This window comes from Thunnus albacares, chromosome 19 (genome assembly GCF_914725855.1).
Source record: "Thunnus albacares chromosome 19, fThuAlb1.1, whole genome shotgun sequence".
Classification (NCBI taxonomy): domain Eukaryota; kingdom Metazoa; phylum Chordata; class Actinopteri; order Scombriformes; family Scombridae; genus Thunnus; species Thunnus albacares.
Window position 1 is genome coordinate 1,693,688 of NC_058124.1, and position 21,613 is coordinate 1,715,300.

The 21,613-nt window shown below is 38.8% G+C and overlaps 1 protein-coding gene across 2 annotated transcripts in view; it reads right to left on the reverse strand.

Annotated features, from left to right (window-relative positions):
• Window positions 1–1,523: 1,523 nt before the first annotated feature.
• arhgef1a (Rho guanine nucleotide exchange factor (GEF) 1a) overlaps window positions 1,524–21,613 on the reverse strand; it is a 51,934-nt gene continuing 31,844 nt past the window's right edge. For both annotated transcript variants that reach the window (XM_044336302.1, XM_044336303.1), the window contains exons 11-23: window positions 19,850–19,926; window positions 15,981–16,152; window positions 14,882–14,958; window positions 14,518–14,690; window positions 11,567–11,634; window positions 11,152–11,340; window positions 9,945–10,031; window positions 8,704–8,753; window positions 6,772–6,807; window positions 5,821–5,871; window positions 4,472–4,795; window positions 3,949–4,096; window positions 1,524–3,234 (exon numbers count right to left, since the gene is read on the reverse strand). In XM_044336302.1, the coding sequence (XP_044192237.1) occupies window positions 3,206–3,234; window positions 3,949–4,096; window positions 4,472–4,795; window positions 5,821–5,871; window positions 6,772–6,807; window positions 8,704–8,753; window positions 9,945–10,031; window positions 11,152–11,340; window positions 11,567–11,634; window positions 14,518–14,690; window positions 14,882–14,958; window positions 15,981–16,152; window positions 19,850–19,926 (1,481 nt within the window). In that variant the 3' untranslated portion in view covers window positions 1,524–3,205. The remainder of the gene's footprint in view (window positions 3,235–3,948; window positions 4,097–4,471; window positions 4,796–5,820; window positions 5,872–6,771; window positions 6,808–8,703; window positions 8,754–9,944; window positions 10,032–11,151; window positions 11,341–11,566; window positions 11,635–14,517; window positions 14,691–14,881; window positions 14,959–15,980; window positions 16,153–19,849; window positions 19,927–21,613) is intronic.

The following is a 21,613-nucleotide window of genomic DNA, read 5'->3' on the forward strand; positions in this document are numbered from 1 at the left end:
TCTCATTATTACGTTGGCATCAAAGATTTTACTAATCTGATGACAGCTTTAGTAAAAGATATCAGAGATAAAAAATGAAATACATTCATATCAGTAAAATAAATGAACAGGTGGAGCAGTTTGTATGTGAAAATTTGTATTACAGAATATGCAAATCTACATCGAATACGCAATCATAGATAGATAGATAGACAGACAGATAGATAGATAGATAGATAGAGAGAGAGAGAGAGAGAGAGAGAGAGAGAGAGAGAGTTGTTCAGGATAAAAACACAATAAAGCTAAAAGCTTATTTCTATTGCAGTCGTTAATAAAGGGAAAGGATGGGTTGCCAGATCTGGAAGTCAGGTAAAACAGGTTTAAAAACATGCAAGACAACCAAGCCAAACACATTTCAGATTGACTATTTGATAATAATTTCCTCACCAAACAGTATTGCTTCAGAGATCCCAGAATTTTGTTCCAAAGTACTGCAACAGAATGTATTTCTTCCCATGGAACTCCCATGAGAAGAGGGAATTTCAAATAAACACTGACTGTAACTTTAGAAGATACAACTTGATTTGCTCGCTGAGGTTGCTGAAGCACCATATTGACATCAGCTGAACTTTGGGATGCATGTTTTCACAGAACCAGGGCTATAGATTTTGGCCCCCATTTCTTTCAGTGTAGTCCTGTCCTGAGAGAATTGTTACAGTGACTAAGACCCATTTCCACATACTAAATGGCACATCACTATCATAAAAAGACAGATAAACTCTGAACCTATCCTTTAAGATGAGCACAGAGAAATATTCCTCGTTCAGCAGATGAATGTGGATTTTTTTCACCTGCTATTTGACTTGGCCTAAGTAACGGCCTAAATACACCCAGCATGGATGTGGCATCACACATGTGCTGCAACAGAATGCGTCTATTATAATCAACTGAAGCTGCTATACTGACCATCACACAACTGATCTATTTTTTTTTTCTCTGGGCGCGGCTATGCGGCCCTCCAACAGGTAAAAACTACAAAGGCTAGAACTGTGTAAAAAATTAGTACAATCTGTCTTGCAAAGTTTTATTTATTGTCATCTATTTTGCTTTATTTATTTATTTATTCATTTATTTTTTGCATCGTTTTAATCCTGCTATTTGAAGCACTCTGGACTGCATGCTATGAAAGGTGCTATGTAAATAAAGTTGAGTTGAGTTGAGAGTAATCATTAGGGATGTGCAGAGAGTCCAGTACTTGTATTTGTATCTGTATTTGTTGAGGCAGCAAAATTATTTGTATTTGTATCTGTATTCGAATAGAAGTGGAAAGAGGCTTACAAATCCTGTTTTTGCTTTTATTACACTTTTAATTTTAGAAAATGAAAGTGTTACAATAAATGTTCATGAACAAACTACCTTATGAAAGAGGTCCCCAAACTGGGTCTTGAACTGGAGTCTCCCAGATCATAGACGACTGCGCTGACTACTGAGCTAAAACTTTACTCTTCACCTCATTGCAGACAGACCTCTAACTAACAAATATTTTTAAAAATATTTGTGTGTAACAAATATTCGTAAAAAACCCACTATTTGTGCTTTGCTGAATAATGTATTTGTATTCGGGCACATCCCTAGTATCCATGATCCTGTAGTTGAAACAATCTTATAAATGAATTCAGTACCAGTCAATATAGCCTACACTTCCAAACCCTGCATAACCAACTGCATTATCACTTGGCAAAACTCAATACACATGCAGTGAAGCTGACACAGTTGGTGTAGCAGGTGAAAAAAACCCACTCCGCCCTTCCTATGTGATGCTTGTGTCCATGCCTGGTGAATTTCAGCTGTTAAGGGAGAAGGTTGTCCTCAGTAGAATAACAAGCATTTGTCATTTCAATTCCCAAAAAGGACCTCTAGTGGCTGCATGAATTATGACTCTGTCAGGAACAAAAGAGGAAGCAGTGTGACTTTGGTACCTAATATCCACACTTAGAGTTTTGAGCACATAAGTACGTGTTAATGTGTCGACAGGTAGCAGGCAAGTGAGCCCCATTTCAGAATTATGCCAGCACTCAGTCCACTTAATCTGCACTTGATGCACATCTCTCTTGATACCACTTTGAAGTGCTATTCAGAGCCAAGCATATCCCACAATTCACCACTAAAAACATTCCAGCTGTTGGTGGTAATGCGCCTGTAAACTTGTTTTACTTGTTTGAAGAAGATGAAGAAGTTGCAGTTTGCATTCTGCACAGGTGAATATTATCATTCATGTCCAAATTCTAAGTTAGGGCAGAACCTCCACAGATGATTATCACTTAATATAAAAAAACCTATTCTTCTGGATGAGACTGATAAGAATAATATTGCATTTTTGACAATATTAGCTCCATTGTGACATGTACTATAAGCATCATAAAAAGCAGGATTTATTGCATGGCAGTTGTATTAGATTTCTTTAGATTGTGCTGGTTAACTATTTTTCTGGTATTTCAGTACAGGTTGCTGTATTTGTGATCTTTCTGGTAATTCATATAAACACATGCTTTTTTTCTCCTGATGTGGTTTGTTTGTAGGGCACATCATTTTTAGCTTTTAAAATTCTCAAAGATAAATACACACATTTCAAAAGGAGCAGCACAATTTAAATCAAACTCACATCAAGGTTGTTGTTTGTCATACAGCAGGAAGACACTGTCCATCAACTCAGTTCACAGTAAAGCACTAGAGTCTGTTAAACGCCATTAAAACCTGTATATAAGCTACAAAGGTGCAAATTGTATTTTTAAAATCCAGTTGGCACCCAGCTTTTTTTTATTATTGTTGATATTCTTCAATATATAAACTAAACACTGATACATTCCTTGATTTTTGTGGGGGATACAAATGCATATGTTGAAAACAGTAGCAGCCCTAACCATCAGTCCTAATGGTCATTTAGTCAAATCTAAAGATTTAACAGAGTTACATATTTGCAATGTCCATCGGTTTTCCACAACCCTTTGGTCCAGTGACGGAAGTAAATCATAGAAATCCAAACAATCCAAAGCATAACTGAAAAATAAAACAACTAACCGTCACAAGCCATGTACTCAAAAGCAAAGCAGCTAAATAATATTCAGACTTGCAGAAAAGTTAGACATGCGCATTGTTGTGCTTTCTGGTATAGTGGTCTACTGTTGGAGTCAGTCAATTTGTATCATAATCAAAAACATGCCAAGGATCAGAACTCCTCTGGAATATCTTGAAGATCTGAAAAGAGAGAACAAATCAAAAATCAGTCATCTCCTGAACCGTTCCCCTAAAACTACAAGAAAATGGCATTTCAGTAGCGTGTTGTGAATATGTGTTGAGTAAGTACTGATATTTTCCAGCGATGTGTAAAACATCTCTTTCAGAAAATATCTCTCTGAAGTTTACTGTAAATTCTCAAAGGCCAGGGCCATAAAGCAAAATATTTCATATTATATTTATAAGTATATATTTTATAAATAAGCCTCCCTGCTTAACATCTCAACACACAATTTCCATGTTTACATGTTGTCTTGATAAATTGTGTAATCTCTCTCTCTCTTTATTTGTCTTACATACATTTTTATTTGAGCCAATATTTGAATACTGGCTTTACATCACTTAGACCACTGGAGGTCAGCAAGAACAAGACTATCAGCTGCTGCTCAATGAATACAGTACCCAGAAGCACCACCAAATCCCCCAATCTCTTCCCAGCTTCACTGGATGATGAGTTATACTGAGATTAAAAAGTTTAAAAGTAAGTTGGACCAAAAAAAAAAGAGATTTGGAGGCTGTTAGCATAATGTGACATAAAACACTGGACAAAGAACGCCTGTTTGCATCCAATGTATTCTCCAATTAACTGCAAAGGAACCATTACCTCAGATACAGTATGATACCAAAATCATGCATGTTATATTCAGTCAGTGTGTGTTATGTCTGTTATCTGACCTTTGCCTGAGCTTTCAGATGCCGTCCCATCATCATCTGACATAATGTCTACTTCCAAATCACTGCTGTCCTGGAGGCCATCTGTTTGGTGGACAGGTTCCTGGCTGTCCCACTGGGCATCATCTCCAGCTGAGACCTCTCTTCCTGACTGCAGCAATGCAGTAAGAACAAAAGAAGACACTGAGGAAACCCAGTGAACACTCCCACATGGGGCACCATATAGTATACTGTAGACCTGCTGATTACTGATATATTTATCCTTCCATGGAAAAAACCTTATGTAAAAGGAGCACTCAGCGTATTTTACACATCAAAGTCAGTTTACTCGTCATGGTTGTATAATGTCTTGTTCTGGAGGAGTTTGCTGAGTTGCATTTTGTAGGATGTGTAGGATCCAGTATTTTTGGAACTTGACTGATAGTAGACTAGGATCCCTCAGCCTTGACCATTTGATTTTGACGATTTTTAAAAATCTGTCATTTAAGCTCCCTAACTATATGGAATTGCAGTGCATTGTTCTTACTTGAGATTCCTGCTCTCCCAGCTGCTGGGAGGCAGGTGAAGCCCCGCTGCAGACCTTCATGTGTCGGACCTGCCTCTCTAGCTTGGCCCGGGCCTTCTCGCTGTCCTTGAACCGACTCTCAGCATCCCGCAGCCTCAGCAGCTCCTCCTGCAGCAGGCTGTGTTGTCTCTGCAAAAGAGCTAACTCCCCAATGGTTGACCCCACACTGGCCTCCCGACTTCCATCTCGCCAGAGAGGACGCCTTACACTTCCTGTAGCTGGTGCTGAAGCATCCTGTGGTTGCAGCAGCAGCTCCAAGATGGAGTCTTGTTTGATGACAGCACCCTGCAGGAGATGATGGAGAATCCAGCTTCACTGTTCATGTTGTCAGTTATGTTCATTTACTGCTTTGCTCTGATCACTGTCAATTTGTAGTTAGTCATCTTTTTACTTCATGGCCTTGTACCTGTCACCATTATCATTTTGGCGGGTTGGTCTTAATTTTTTTAAGCCTGACTAAATAAAATCCTTGTCTGTCCAGCTGATGAGATTATTGACATTGCAACTGTTCAGCTAACATTGCATCTCTCTAACCTTCTGTTTGTATGTTGTGCACAAGCACATAAGAGTGAAAGCTGTGTCCCCCCGTCTCTGTCTGGTTTTGATTTTACAGGTTGAAAACAGTGTGCTTATTCTGTCAAGAGTTACTTTAAATTATATGGTTCAGCAGACAGTTTTTTGGAGGAACTGGAGACCATCCAATGCCAAGAAGAGCATGCACTGAAGAGTTAAGATTTTCCAGTTGACTGGATGGTGAGCCAAGCTACAGAACCTGAAAGGGGGATCGATTATTTTATAATTGTGACAGCTAACAAAATCAGCATAAATACAGGTTAATGACTACAGCTGTGTAATCGACTATTTCGACATTCAAAATAAGTGATCGCATAGAAGTTGTCTTCTTAACTTTAAATCATGCTTAATATTTCCTGGACTTGTAGAACTATGTTGATCATGTTCTAATAGATCTTTGACAGACTGGTGTATGATTACAGATTATGTGTATGAGGACTGTTTATGAATACTTATCCACTGCGGTGGAAAAATGGGACACTTTTAAGTTCTACCACTCTACTGGTATTACTGCAAGATCTTCTTCCTCTGTTGCATTACACCCCATCTTTGTAACAGTCACCTGCAATATTATTCTTTAAAATTTAATGATCGGGAGCAGTGTGAGCTTTCCTAGTAGTTGTTCTGTGATGGTTGTCTGTGAAGATTCTCAGTCATCTATGTCATGGTATATCTGCTATTTGCTGTTGTATACAAGAGTATATAAGAGTGTTAACGATCAACATAAACCTACTCACCTGGAGTGCGTGGAGATAAACACTGAGATTCATCAGCCGCTGACAGATCTCCTGTCAAACACATGCAGCATATTCATTACTAGTGTCTTTTACACACAGACACACACATACACATGCATGCAGCACGCTATGTGGGTTGATATATGGGAGGTAAGAGGTGTTGTCACAGGGTGAGTGTGTGTCTCTGTAAGTGCATGGTGGTGGTGCTATATGCTGCACTGTGCGTTTCCTGTTTTTTCCTCTCATTTTCGTGGGTATAAACTAACCTGGAAGCACACCTTCCCGGTGCTGAGCTCTAATTGGTGCACTGTAGTAGTGCTTCCATTTCCCTCCCTTTGTTAATACATCCATGGCCTGTATGTGTCTATTATGTGCCTCGCCATATTTCTCCCCCTCCTTCCGATGCTTCAAGCAAAGTTCCACTCTGTTACATTAAAATACAAGTTTTTGAGGATCAAAAATATTCAGGGTTGATTTCCCCAACTGGCTGTAATGACACCACTACTTGTGTAGACATGAGTGAACTTGTGTAATAATCTGTGTATGGTGCATAGAGCATACTGAACAGACCCATGACTATGGTGCTCACAGCTGTTCAGCTGGTTGACATGAACTCAAACAAGACACAAGAGGTTTTCTGTGAATGACACAGTGTTTTGGAGTCAGTGTAACTAAATAAGGTTTCCTTTCAGCTTTTGGAGGACTCTGATGTCGTGTCAATTACAAATTATTATTATAATTATTATTGGAGTTGACAAAATTCCATATTTAGTTTATTGGGGGGGACATGACCCACTGTTCCCCGTGGCGATCACTTGCCTGATCTCGAGAAGCACTACTACATGCGTATGCGCAAGCACATGTACTACTTCAGTGTGTGGTATTTTTCATGGGTCATGGGCACACACAAACATACACTGATATCTGAGAAACCTTCATCGCCTTACTTACTGCAGATGGTGGCTTGTCTTCACTCCTCGAGCAATCCTTTAGAAGGTAAAAAAAATCCACAAACACAGGAGAGTACTATTATTTTGGGAAGAGAATGATGATGCATTTGAACATACAGTAATACTGTAATACAGTCATTAGATATAGCAATACATTAGTAAATCAGTTAAAATTCACATTCCTAAGAGGACATGATATGATTGTGAATGGTTAGAGCTGGTGACAAAAGTGGCAGGTGATATTTGCTCCTTTCATCCCCTTTAAAAACTGTTTTGTAATAAAGTGGAGAGTTGGGACCAGGTTTTACTAAATAAAACTGGGAATTGAGATCTCAGTTATTTCTGGGAATTCTATGTTTTCCCCTGGAAAACCTGCAGGAACCTGGGATTTTTAGCATTTTTGTGCTTGGGTCTCTGTGGGACTTTGTTCTTTGGGGCGGCTGTGGCTCAGAGGTAGAGCAGGTTTACCTACCCATATTACCTTTATCCACACATTCAACACAGCTCTTCAGATATTTACTTCTGTCTGTAACATCATCAGCGATCAAGTCAAGTCATGTCAATTTTATTTATATAGCACCAAATCACAACAGAAGTTATCTCAGGGCACTTTGCACATAGAGCAGGTCTAGACTGTACTCTTTAATTTACATCTTTAATTAACATTCCCCTCATTATCAGCTAACAGTATGCTAGTCAACAACAACCAGCTAACGCCATGTAAAGCTAACTTGCATGTTGCTATCACCAGCAGCATGCTGCTCAATCCACCAAGCAATAGCCACACAAACATCCTCAGCTACCTCATCTTAGCAGGCAGCAAAACAAACTGTAGCAGAAGAAGGGAGAAAAAAAAGTTCAGAATAGCCTTTTACAACCTTGGAAAGTTGGTTAGAAGGAAGGTAGTGTTTTTTAAATTTTTTTATTTAACCTTTATTTTACCAGGCAAGATAGTAAGAACAGTTTCTTATTTACAATGACGGCCTGACTCTTGACATAGAAGTTCCTGATGTCCGAACAATACGTAGGCACAAAAACCATGTATACATCACTTCCCGCACATGAACTGGTATTTATTAACACGGAATGTGCAGTGAGAATGTGTGCACCTCATGCGTTTTTCAGACCAGACATACACATGTGTCTCTAAAGTGATCTAAGGGTGATGTGATGAGGTGAAGATGAAATGTAAGCTGAGAGACGCAATCTTTTAGTAAAATATTGTTTGTTTAGGTTGATAACCAGCTGCACTGATTGTGTGATTTTTCTTTTTCTTTTTTGTATTTACATAGAGATTTGTAAAATGCCAATCTAAGGTACATTTATTAAGGTATCATTGATTAATTACTTTGTGAGATTCATTTTATCATTCTTTTAATTAACATAGGAGTCAACATTTAATGTTGTTGTTAATTGTTAATAGTTTATGGTAATATGATTTAATACTTACATAACCCTAAACTACAATAATGAAAGTTTTGGAATTAGATATTGACACAGGGCCATTTACAGTTTAAGCTGATAATACAGGACCTGCTTTTTTGATATCGTATTTCAGTTAGAACTTGCGAACATATTTGCAATTAATTAGATTACCAAAATCAATTGACATGCAGTAAGACTGAAACTGAAACATGCTGGTGTTCTAAAAACAGTGGAAGGGTTTGTTATTGTAACAGTTGTAGCAGCAGGTTGGAAACTTTTAATGGTGCTAATTTGCCAAAATAAGTATGCTCTAAGATTACAGTCCCCAAAACTTTGGGGATAGGTAAATACTTCTGGTCCCATGTAACCCATAGGATGTATTAAGGCAGGTAAGGGGATGCTGATAATTTATTCATTCTGGAAGAATGAGAAAGCATTCGACCTGAGACCCAGAGCCACCCCCCAATAAACCCCAGCTACCACAATTCCACCTTAGCCATCAACTCACCTTTGCTGCAGGGGAATCATGTGCTCCATTGACTAAAAGATCCTGATCACCTGAGCAGAAACAAACACAGCAGTTACTCAGTGCTAGTCCTAAAAAAACAAAATAGTATTCATCATGGATAAAATATCTGACTGTTATTACAGCAAAAAAGAGGAGAAGGGGAGTTGTGGTTTAGGCTTCATTAAACTTGAATTTGAACTTGATGTTCAATGAAGTGTGAAATCACATTAGGCTGGTAACTGCACTCTTTGGGTCAGATACAGTCCAGGCAGCAAGTATTTGGACAGTTACACATTTTTTGTTCTTCAGGCTCTGTGTTTCAGCACTCAAATTGAAATAAAATAATAGATAGGTAAGTGTATTGTCTCATTTCCGGTTACCAGTGTTTCTGTGTTACTGTGTTTAGTGTTTTTGCTGCTCTATCTCAACCCAGTTAATGTTGCTTAGAGTGCTTTGCTCCAGAGGAAAACATCAGGAAAACATCTGGACCTTAATACGATATTGAACAACTTCAACACTGCACTGTGGATCTTTCTATTAAATGCTGTCTGGACCACAAGCTCTCCTTGACCAGAGAGATTTTATCTGTGTGGTCAATATTTCCCAAGTAATTGGGAAATCAGGGGGGTTTTGGTTGTTGTAAATTGTTTCTTCTAATGTTTGTTCCTCTTTTATAACACATTGATCTGAATTAATTCAAATGTGCTCTCCAGATAATTTGATGGTGTTGTATGACACACTGGATGTTGGTCTGTTTTATGCATCTTGTATGTTCTTCTCAACGGAGCAGGTACCACTCCCCAGGAGGCAACAGAGAACATCGGGGGGCACTGGAAACAATATTTTTGGAAGGGGGGCATTGAGGTGTTCTTGGGAGACATTTTTGTTTGTCTGTTTTTAATGCCAATTTAGTCTTACATTCAAATGCACATTTTCACAATTTTATCATAAGACTTCAGGGTTTTCTTATGTTTTCTCACTGCACTGTCAAGTCTATTTTCCTCTGTTTTTAATGATCAACATTAATACTCAGGGAAGACAATTAGCCTACATTTTAATTGATGGGGGACAGTAAGGGACCTGAAAAATGGATAGGGGGGCACTGACCTGAAAAAAGGTTGAGAACCACTGTTCTTAATGGTTGTTGATTGTTGATTGATTACTTTTGTGTTGCAATGATGAGCTCGGTAAAATCTAATCTTGTCTTGTCGTATGAGAGATTTGAGTCTTCAGTGACTTACTGGTTTCTACAGCCTCCATGTGGTTGTGATGGCAAGGAAGAGGGATTTCCACACTGCAGCCCAGAAGGAGCTCACTCAACCTGTCCACTGTGGAAACACACAACAGACACAACCTCACACACCTGTATAACTCACAATCGTCTCTTTTGAATCAAATTTTAGTATAAATTAAGATATTATATTTATTCTTATTCATTGTTTTAAAGCTGGAGTGCAGGACTTTTGTCTCCCCCGTCTGGCAGTGAGAGTAAAGGGGGGCGCTCGGTCATTACCTGACACAGGCATGCAGCACGCTGTCATACACACCCCAAATGACAGGCACAGAGAGAGGGCCATTAAAAATGGATATATCTGGTATCCATTTTTGATGGTCCACCGGCCCACTGGGATTTTTCCCAGTATGCTCGTACACCAGTGGCCGTAACCTACTGATATATATCTATATATATATATATAGTGTCATTTACAGCCTTCACTCCATTCTGCCCTTGGGTTTATTTAAAGTGATAGTAACAATTCTCACAACTACATTTCAACCCTGTCTGCTATAAAAATACATTTATACACTACTAAAATGGCATATGCCATTTCCCGCACATAAAGACACTTTAGACAAACGTATATGCCTGTATTATCGTATTTATATGATTATTTTGCCCTCTGTCTGATCAATAATGCTAAAAGTCCCATATAATACAATAATCTGATCATTTTGTGACACTTAGTACAGGGCAACCTGTACGTGCTACGGCTCACAAATAGCATCAATTGCTGCCTTCCAGTGTTGTGGGAAATTAAAAACATCTACAGCGCAGAGGAAGGACACAACAAACTGGACGGTAGCCTAGAGCAACATCTGTACATAAAACTGCCTAAACAGCTCCCAACAGGCATGTTATATTCTCCAATATGCCTCCTTTGATAAGATAGACTTTATATATATCCATGAACGCAGCAGGCAGCCAGCACAGGCAGCAGTAGCAGATTGTGTCTTCTGAAACACATTTAAGCTTATTTGTTCTCTTGGTTATTACTCGCGTATAATAATTTTCCTCAAAATACGATAATTTTAAGCCTCTGGTACAATACTCCAACACTTCCCATCTGGCAAAGCTGTTTTAGAGCCAGTCATAGGTGATATGATGAGGTGGAGTAAAAAAAAATAAAGTGACAGTCAGAATATAAATAACAAAACAGTGTTATTTACCCTCAGCTGTGGCATCCAGTAGGAATTTCTCTGCACGGGGAGCTTGAGGTGTGTCTGCCCTGAACAAGTAACGAGTGATGGGAGGCTGTAGGCCCTCCTCACAACTTGTCACCTCTGCCAGCTCACAGAATAGAGTCACCCTCTCCTGCAGAAGCTCCAGCATTTCCCTGTCCTTCTGCTGGAGGTCAGCTGTATGTGAGAAATAACACAAATCACATGACAACAAAACCTGCCCACTCTTAATGTACTATCACATCTAATGAACACCTATATACTGCCACCTCACATAGATACTGATTTGTTTAGTAATTAAAATAGGTCTGGTGTTGTGCTCACCAGCAGCTGTTTCCAGTTGGAAAAACAGAATCCAATAAAATGTTTGTTTGATTGTGTCATTAATGTATTGTCATCTGACCTTTGAGTCTTCTCAGGTGGGCCTTGTGTTCAGTCTCTATGAGGGGGAACTCCTCTCTTGATGGGCACCTGAACATACAAAAGCACAGAACACACAAATGCTAATATCAGTGACATGAGGGACAAGGATGTTTGTGTGTGTGTGTGTATGTATTTTTTTAATAAAAAGATTTAAATTTTATTTTTTTAAATTTTTTTAAAAAAGTTTTTTACTTTATTTTATTTTCTAATCATTTGGGACACATATTGGACACTGATATGAGAGGCAGAGATACAGCAACACTGCTAAACAGTCACATATGATGTCAGAGAGAATATAAAGCTATGCTTGCATCAATAATAAAATTAGACAGTTTAAGACCCCATCCCCTTCTTGCTTCTACTTATCTCACCCTGACAAAAAGATGAAAAAAGATGAATCAGTTGTTAATGACAGTGCCCCAAAAGAAAATATCAATGTTGCAGTATCTCTGCCTCTGGTATCAAGTGACATTTTGTTAACTAGCTAACCAGCAAGAGCAGGGCAGGGAGCAGCACCTGGGGTTTCCACTGCTTTCTAAGGCCCAAAATACCCTCTGGTTACTGGTCTGGTGCGCTGGAGGAGAATACTGAGAATGGTGCGGAAAATTACTGGATTGATGTGGGTGAAAGGGAATCAGTGGACATTGCAAAAATTGTGGAGGAGAAATAGTAGTTTTGGAAATTTAAATTATTTGGTGCAATCAAATTTAGAAATACTGGGTGAAACTCATTGGAATTAATTGTCCAAATTGTAGGAAATCCTACAGGAGGAATCGGTCAAAAAAGGAAACTGAAAACAATTATGGAATATGAAATATTCCAGACAAAAGGCAAAAGGCAATCAGTTGTGCTTGTCCATCAATCTCGCACATCTCCTCGATCCAAGACTGAATGCCTTTCAGGCACTCAGGAGGGGGTCCAAAATTCACAGAATTGTGGGAATGACGCCTCAAACTGTCACATTTGCAACCCAGACAACCCAGTTGGTGATATTTGTCTAAATTCATATCAGGGGAGCCAAGGTGAGGGAGAACTTGAATGAATGCTATGGCATTAGGAATCCGGACAGTTTTTTTGGCTGTCTTTGTTTGCATCACATGTGTGGTGGAAAACTGCCTTTCCATGAATAGGTGCAAAGATAACATTTTCCCAAGGGAACTGGGAAGGGGACGATCAGTGAGGTCACATTTCAATTTTCTGTGTGTGATGAGCGAAGGCCGCTAGGCCATGTGTATTGGGAGAAATGTGGAAGATACCAAGTACAACTGATACATGTTAGAGAAGTGTGAGACACCATTGTTTTCTGAGATGAGTCATGTTTGGATTATTACCAAAGTGTTAGGATCAAACAGGGTGGTGTTCAGCGAATAAGCCCCAGATTAAGAGGGGTTATGAGAGGTATATAATTTAATGTTTTATGATTTTTCATTAGGTTCTTTATCCCGGGATCAAGGCCTCGGTTTGCTTTGTATTGCTCTTTCTGCAGAGTAAACCTATTCACATTGAACTCTACCAGTTTCCAGTGTATTTCTTTGAGTCTTTCTCTTATAAGTTTTGAGTTTAATACTAAGTTGTGGGTGACCTGAAGATTTATTGGCAGGGGTTTATTTATTTTTTAAAAGAGCTATACTGGAAGGTTTGAATGATCTCTGTGCACAGGTAGTCTGTAAAGGTGGTACAATGTACCTTCGTACTTACTGTAACAACTCATATTCACCATAGAGAGGATGTGATACATCACTGAGGATTGCCTGTGCTTTCCTCACCATGCGGGACTCACCAAGAAGTGTCATACTGCGGTGATGCAATTTTACTAGACATATCAACTTGTTGATTACAGACAGTGACAAAATACCACAAATGAACAATAAAAGAGAATCAGTGTTTGTCTGTCCACTCCAAACTTTCCAAGATTACGCATAAAGTGCAATCCTTGTAATCTTGTCCCCTAAATCAGTGGTTCTCAAAGTGGGGTCTGCCCCTAGATAAATCTGACTGTACACCAAACTAAGCTGTTCCCTATTTCTTCAGTATCCTGCCTGTTAATTTATCAGGCTAAGGTTAAACAGAGTTATGGTAGTAACTGAGGACTGTCTAAAAAGGCAGGATAAGACACTTGGTAACCAGGAAGTGAACTCTCTTGTGCACCATGTAATGCCTGAAAGTAAGCCTATTATGTCATCACCAGTTTCTGACCCTGCTCCATCTCCAAGCCAAAAGACCGAGGCTGATTGGCTTTATCGCATGATAGCTGTGCAAGAATAATGGCCACAACAGACTGGATTGTTTAGCAGGAGTGATGTGCATACTTGACAGGGCCAGAAGACTAAAGTCAGACCTCTCAGTGCCCTGAGACCTTTATAAAGATTTTGAACACACTACTTATACTACTTATAGTACTATATACTTTTACCGCTAAAACCGCAGCTCAGCAGGAGGGAAACTAGTTGGCGTGTATGTGTTTGGGGCAATTGTTAGACCCGGGTGTGATCCCCCAGAGACTGAATGATTTGGAGTCTGTGAGGAAAGAGAGTTAGGACACTATCTTTCAATATATATATATATGATAATATATCAATAATTTCATTACATTTATAATGATGATTTATAGATTACAGTCTTAGCTATTCATTTATAATTAGTAAATAAATTGTGCATTATTATCGATTTCATACTTTTAAATGTTGTATGTTGTAGGCCCAATCATTAAAAATAACTGTTCTTCTAACATATTGTTTACATTGAATAAATACTGACTATATCATTTTTTTAAGACCGTGGGACGTTTATGATTTGTGTGTATGCATAGTCTAAGGCAGTTCTAAATTTGTTCACAGTCAGTACTAATGCATTTACATGCTAGCAGGATTGAACATTTTCATTTCCAAAAGAAAAACAGTGTGTTTTGTATGTGTTGGTGCATTTTCCCACTTGCTGACGGCGTGCTGGATGTGGCGTATCCAGATGTTCTTGTCCTCCTTGGAGGCAGCGTGGAACTCATACATCTCAGGAGGGGTGGAGTCTCTGATGAGGAACATGCCTCGCTCCTGATTGGCTATATCTCTCACCATTAAGTTCTCAAGGGACAGCACTGGAGGTTTGTCCTGGATTGCACAACAGAGATGTTTGTAGAAAGTAATACAGAGAGAGAGGAAAGATGCTATGACAATAATGTTGCAATGAAAGATGACAGCATGAAGAGTTGTCTTTCTGGTCATCTGTGCAACAAATGATGCATTGGCAAAGTCAATTTTAGTGTCCTTTTGTAAGTGTGTGTGTGAGTACATTTTCTTACCAGACAAGGAAAGATGTACCTCTGGTCTTTCTCCTGCAGAAATACCAGGATGTCTGTCATCAGTAAGACCTGTACATCTACACACACACACACACACACACACACACACGCGCACACACACACACACACACACACACACACACACAAAGATAGACAATGTACAACCACACACCAAAGTCAAGTTGTTTTTTTTCCATCAAGTAAGTCAGTGAAAGGCTTATCAGTTCAAAATTTTCATATAAAAATCAATAACAGAAAATTGAAATTTGTCATTCATCAATATATAATTAACATTTTGGAATTGTTTTTTCATAGTTTTATATCTGTATCTTATAACTGTTGGACTGAAAAATGAAATTCACTTTGCCCATCCGTGTGGTATTTTGGTGCCCAACGCAGAGCCTACAGTTCAAATGACGTAATACAAAGCCAGTTATTGATGGAAACTGGGTCTTAGGGCCCTATTTTAATGGGTTTTCTTATTTATTTCATTTTTTATTCATCACAATTATACACTTACATGGGATTTTCCCATAAATGGTAGGTTGTAGTGGAGATGCATTTCATCATGGGTTGGTTAAGCAGCGTGGCTAAAGTGGACCAACCTGGGCTAATGGAAAAACCCTGTTACATATTGTAATCCTCTTTCTTCCAGTCTCCAGAATGACAATGTTCATAAGAGCTGCAAATTCATTTGTTGTTGTAACACACCTGGGATCACTCACATCCATGGGTACATCTCGATTTTCCATGTTTTGCATCAACAGGTGCAACTCTTTGCAGCAAAAGCTTTCCTCCTTACTCAGGAGAGCAGTGACTGCAGGAACACATGTTTCCCAAAGGTACACTGTACTTAACTGGTTCAGTTCTCTTTCTGCCTCTGCCTCCAAGTTGAATACATCAGGTTGAAGTAAACGGGAAGCATCCTTTAAGTTAACATGTTACCTATTGCAGTCTTTGCAGTAGCCAATTTGATTGTCAACCTAAAGCACTTTATTAAATGTGACGCACCAGATTGAGCCAACAATTCTGTGCAACACTATATACAGTAAGTTTGCTTACCTTACACACAGACTAATGTTTTCATAGTGTCATGTACCTTTGAGCCGGGATCCTGGTGTTTTCCAGAACAGGGTCCCTTCATGGACAAGGCTCCGGCGGAGCAATTCTCCTTGCCTGAAAAGTCTACCATCTCTTACTCTGGCCTCAGCCCGTGGATCCAACCTGGCCTGGATCTCCTGCAGCCGCTGCGTCTTCTCCAGTTCCTCCATCTGCCCACAGTATAAAAGTTATCTTCCATTTGGAGTCCAAACGAGGGTATTAATGAACATGAATTTATCTAACTGTGTAATTTAATTGAATATAGTAGGAGACCTAACAAATAAACTGGCATGGAGTTGATCATCTTAAACCTAAAACTGCATGGAAATCATAATTGTAAGTTTAATATGACGGGATGACTTTTTACAATGATGACCTGATCCAATTCATTAAATTAGTACTGAGCTTAATAAAATGATTTGGTGTGGACCTGTCACATCTGGCCTCTAATTAGATACTGGTTTTTTTTAAAAGTTTTTTTTGGAGGACGTGTTTTGACCTTTGATCAGGCCACTTTGACTGTGTGTTTTAGGCAGAATGGAAACATGGGAAGAGATGGGAATGCACAGATTTTCCCAGCTGGAATTCAAGCAGGGATTGTGCAGTCATATGGTATGTGTCTCAGAGTACTAGGTTACCAGGACAACCTTAATTGCTGTTGCTTAGTCACTGTTTTACTTTAGTACATGTGCTGAGAGGTTCACTTATTTATTTCATAAAATGTATTATGAATCATGAATTCTGTTTTAGGGACAGCAAAAAGTCATATTCAGTGAAATGAAATGTAAACGACCCTGTAATCATAGAGTGAGTATTTTTGCTATTAGCTGGATAATGAAGAAATCATTCTGAATATGTCACATAAATAAAAAACTTAAAGTCATGCCAGAGTGCTACTGAAGCAAAGAGTGGAAAAGTATTAAATGACTGATGAGGTCTATCTGACCCAAATGTTACATTTATAATCATGGAGCCAATTAACAGTGTGTGGATTATGTCTCTAATAAAAGACAATCTATTTTCTTATTTCCAGTTGTCACAGTTGTCTCATGTTATTCTGAGCTGAAGTGATGGAATCAGAGTGTAAAATCATCCACACTGTCAGTTGTCACTCTGGGAATAAAACCAACTTTGTACAATTAAAATGCAGCTAAAATCATAATTATTTGTTTAGTGTCATAAACAGCTCTGTAGCAGGTTAGCTCTTCAGCATAAGTTACCATGGCGATGTAAGAAGTGAACCACCGTCGTAACCCAGTGAATACCCAGAGTTACGCCTGATGTTACCTCGCTAACCCCAAATCCTGCCTCTGTTCTGAGCATGTGGATTACCTTTACAAAAAAACACAACAAAGACAGTTTTTATTGTGCAAACCGAGGAGTTTTGAGTTGTATCATACTGGTGTTCTGGTTTGAATACCTGACAAAAACAAGGCCAAACTCTCCAGATTAGTCAAATTTGGCAGTGCAATATCAGGCTGATTTCACACCTGGGTGTGAGTAGAGCATAGCATGGTGGGAACTAGAGTCCCTTTTGGACTCCTTTTGTTCAGCAGTGCTGTTTCTTTGTTGTCAGGTTGTAAAAGTCCCTACAGGTTTTCAGTCAGGCTTTATGACTATGTGCAGGCTTGCCTTTGATTTGTGCAGTGTACATGGACCCAAATTTTCCATTTTTTTCATGACTCTCTGCATGACTTTCAATCTAATGTATTTCAAATTTTGTCTATTTTTATTCTTCTGCGTTGGGTTTGTTAGGAGCCAACACCAAGACACATTTGTTGTATGCTTGCATTGGCTAATAAAACAGATTCTGATTGAATAGTGTGATGGCCCTGGCTGCCGGGGTGTGCTGTCAGTTACCGTGTCTATCTTTGTCTGTTTTGAGGTGCTGCAGGAGCTGGATGCAGGAGGCTATCAACCAGCTTGGGAGCATCTGGGCCCAGTGCTCCGACAAGTCTCTAAAGACTGGGAATGAGAATGGGTTGGTCTTTTCAGCCCTAACCCCAACCCTAACCCTAAGCCTAAACCAAGCACTTCAAGCCTTCCTCCAAGCCTATAGTAATACCCTACATTGTCAGCAGTATTATAATCTCTGAAGGTGACTCATTTTTGTCACTATTTCCACCAAAAAAGAAAAACAAATAAACAAACAAACAGACAAAAAGCTTTGTTTTATATATTGGTCCTTCAAAGTGCTCTCTGACACTAGACCTGGGATAGCTTGTGTTCATGATATGAGAATATTAAAACTTTTTCATAGAGCTAAACCAAATACATCATTGGAAAGGTCTCAACCCAGAGAGTAACATATGTCAGTATGAAGATTCTACATGGCTTCTGCTTTGAAATACTGGCCTTTGAACCTTGACCTCATTGTATGTTTGAAGGCTTATAATTCGGCAACAAAAGGGACTGCAGACCTGGGACCAACTGTTATAGAGAACTCTTGACCTCAGCTATCATATGAGTACAGTCAACAACTGTTAGAAATGGGTAAAATATGGTTAAAATTAATTTTCACCCATTTAAAAATGAGATATTTAGAATGTGATTACACAAATGTGTTTACCGTCCCCTTAGACCCCTCAGTGTACTCTCAATTCAGTATTTACAACTTCCTATTGTTAGGCTCCTCAGACTCCTCAACTCTGTCAGCCCTTCAGGCTGGAGCATCGGCTTCTGACTTATAATACTCAACATTATTAGACTGCTGATGTTTTCTTTCTCCTATACTCCTATGAGAAATCATATCCATGCCTCCACCCAGTTACAGTACAATCCAGCACTCTTGCAAAGCAGCCACCTGACACTAAACTCCTATAACAACCTACATGAGTCTTGTTCTATCCTGTTTTAGTGTAAGACTTGTGTTTTAATGCCTTTGTTCATCATCTGTGAAACTAGAGTCAGAGAATTAAATAGTATGCTAGGATTTTATAATTTAACTTATTAGTTCAGCCACAGAGCGTCTCTCCTGCCCAGCTGAGTCAATCACACTGGACAGCAGAGGAGGTTGTACCAGCGTCTGGTTCAAAAGTAGTTTAGCCAACTTTGCTGCATTCAACACCAGAGCTGAGAGCGTCAGAGACAGAGCAGCAAACAGAGTCACTCTGCTCTGTGGTGTGCTGTCCTCTCTCTCTCTGTTTCCATAACTGTTATGTATTTAGGTAATATTGAGACAAGACTCTGTAAAAGTTCACAGCCTGTGATGATGTCACCTTGCATTACTTTATGTACAATTATGCAGCAAAAAAAAGGCTGTGATTCAACTGACAAAATGCACGTTGACTCACGAGCTTCTCAACTGATGATTCAAATCATCGAGGTTGCTCAACCAAAGCCAGCAGCAACAACCCCTCCCACTATCCCCATAATCACACACACACACATACATAAGCACATCCGGTCCTATTCATCCAGGGTGAGTAAGATTTAACATTCCAACCTTCAACCTCTCCACTCTCCAGAGTTATGACACCATTGTGACTGTTTTATGTGGGCAACAACACCAGTAGACCAGTATTTGGCTTGATGTTGCACATTGTAACAATAATAACAGTAACAATAAACCTGTATCATGCCCCAGATATATATACATATTATCTGTATTACTGTTGCTGCTGTAACACTTGAACTTCACCTTGGGGATCAAGTCTTATCTTAAAAAAACATTGACAAAATCATCTGTCAAGTAGCAAAGAATAATGCGGATCATATGGTGTGTGTTGTGTGTGGGGTGTGTTGTTGCATACAGTCAGACAGACAGTCAGGTAATCTTATAAAAACTTCACTAGAATCTTTTTGCATCTTATAATCACAGCCGTCTTTATAATTAAGGCTAAAAAAGAACTTAAAATAGGTTTGTACCTGTTGGTCTATTGAACTAAGAAGTTTTCTGACCATCAGAAGAGCCTGGGCCAATAAAGAGGCTTCTTCTTCATCATCTGAAAGGGAGAGAAAATAACATTATGGTTGATTATGTGGAAGTATGTATGAGATTAGATTTCCATGATAACTCATAACCTTAAAACTAAAACATGAAAAGTTTTGAAGCTGTAAACTATGGCTTTAAACCTAAAAAACATGATTTAAATATTTGTGTGAAAAGGTTGCTCCTCTCTCTTTTCACTAAACCCTGATTCCCAACATTGCTAGTGTTTTTGTGTCAAATCACTAATTTCAGTCTAATGGTTATGTTAATTTATCAGTCATGTTGCACAAATGTAGTTCAGGTTTAAGTTGAGTATTTTGTGTTTTACAATGTTATATTTTGTTGAAGGGCTTCAGTCCTGTTACTCCTTTTGAAGAGTTTTATGATGGTTAAGCAGAACGTCTTTTTAATCAGTAATATTGAGAGGTATGCATCGTTAGCTGCACTAAGTAGTGAGTCACTTGGCACTGTCAATTTGCAGTAGGAAGCATAAAACTGTGCTGTAGTAAATTACATTCTGTATAATTTGGTGCACTCATAGCTGTGTGTGTAACCATAGGCAATTGTGATTGTCAGCAGTAACAGAAATCCTACATCAATGTTCTGTATATCTTTTGATGGCTTGGTATCATTCTAGCTCACCCTATGGTAACCTGAGCAGATGGTACGTTACAGTTACGTGAGGCTGAGTAGGTAAAAGGCCAGTCACTGGTCAACTGAGATGAAGTAGGGAAGAGAGTAGGTGGCAGCTTGCTGTGATGCTGCAGATTTTAGTTGTTTGTTTGCTTTGGCTTAAGTTGTTACTGTTGAATTTCCCAGGGTTCATTTATGTCTCTGTTATTTTTGTTAATGAATATCACCTTTTGTGGGCGTACTCCGGCCTGCCGACCTGCTTTTTGGTAATATCCCTGTAAAAGTTTCCAAAGCCAAATACCATCTTCTGCCTTTATATGTGGTGGTGGCACTACAATTTCAAAATAATATAAAATAATAAATGATGATGAAATAATTGATTTACTGTTACTATGTTGAAAGTGTACTATTTTCAATATTACAAATCTGTGTCTTCCATGTTTTGAAACTTGTTTTACAGACATTCAGTACCAGTAGTAGGTGTAGAAATATGTGCCAGTCACCTGTGACAATCATCCAGACACAAGGTGAATAGCAATGATTCTGGAAAGAGAGTGTTGAACCTCTGAAAAAAGTGATCTGACACTGAATGTCTGCAAAGCAAGTTTCAAAGCTTTGAAGAGGCAGATTTGTTGCTCATATATAAACAGTCACCAAACCAAAAACTGCATTAAAATGTATAGTTAAATGAGTTTGTAAAGTGTTTACGATTACAGTTCTCCTTTGACACTTAATTTTGAGCTTCAGTGACTGGAACATCTGGCTCCATTTGAATGGACAAATCTCAATGACCATTCATAGGCCTAACAGCACAGTGTGTAAAAAAGGTTTGGATAGGGAAATAGTATATAAAGGTATAATGATCATTGTCATCCTGGCCAGTCATATCACATATTACAAAAATTGTGAAAATAACAGTCCTGCAGGAGGAAAATGGCTTCTCCATATAGGAAAATGGAATAGTTGCCTGGATGGTGCAAAGTGCCAAGATTTGAATAATCCACAAATATGCTGCCAAAAGCTGTTGAATGCAAAATTGTGCATATACTAAATATCCTGTTATGTTT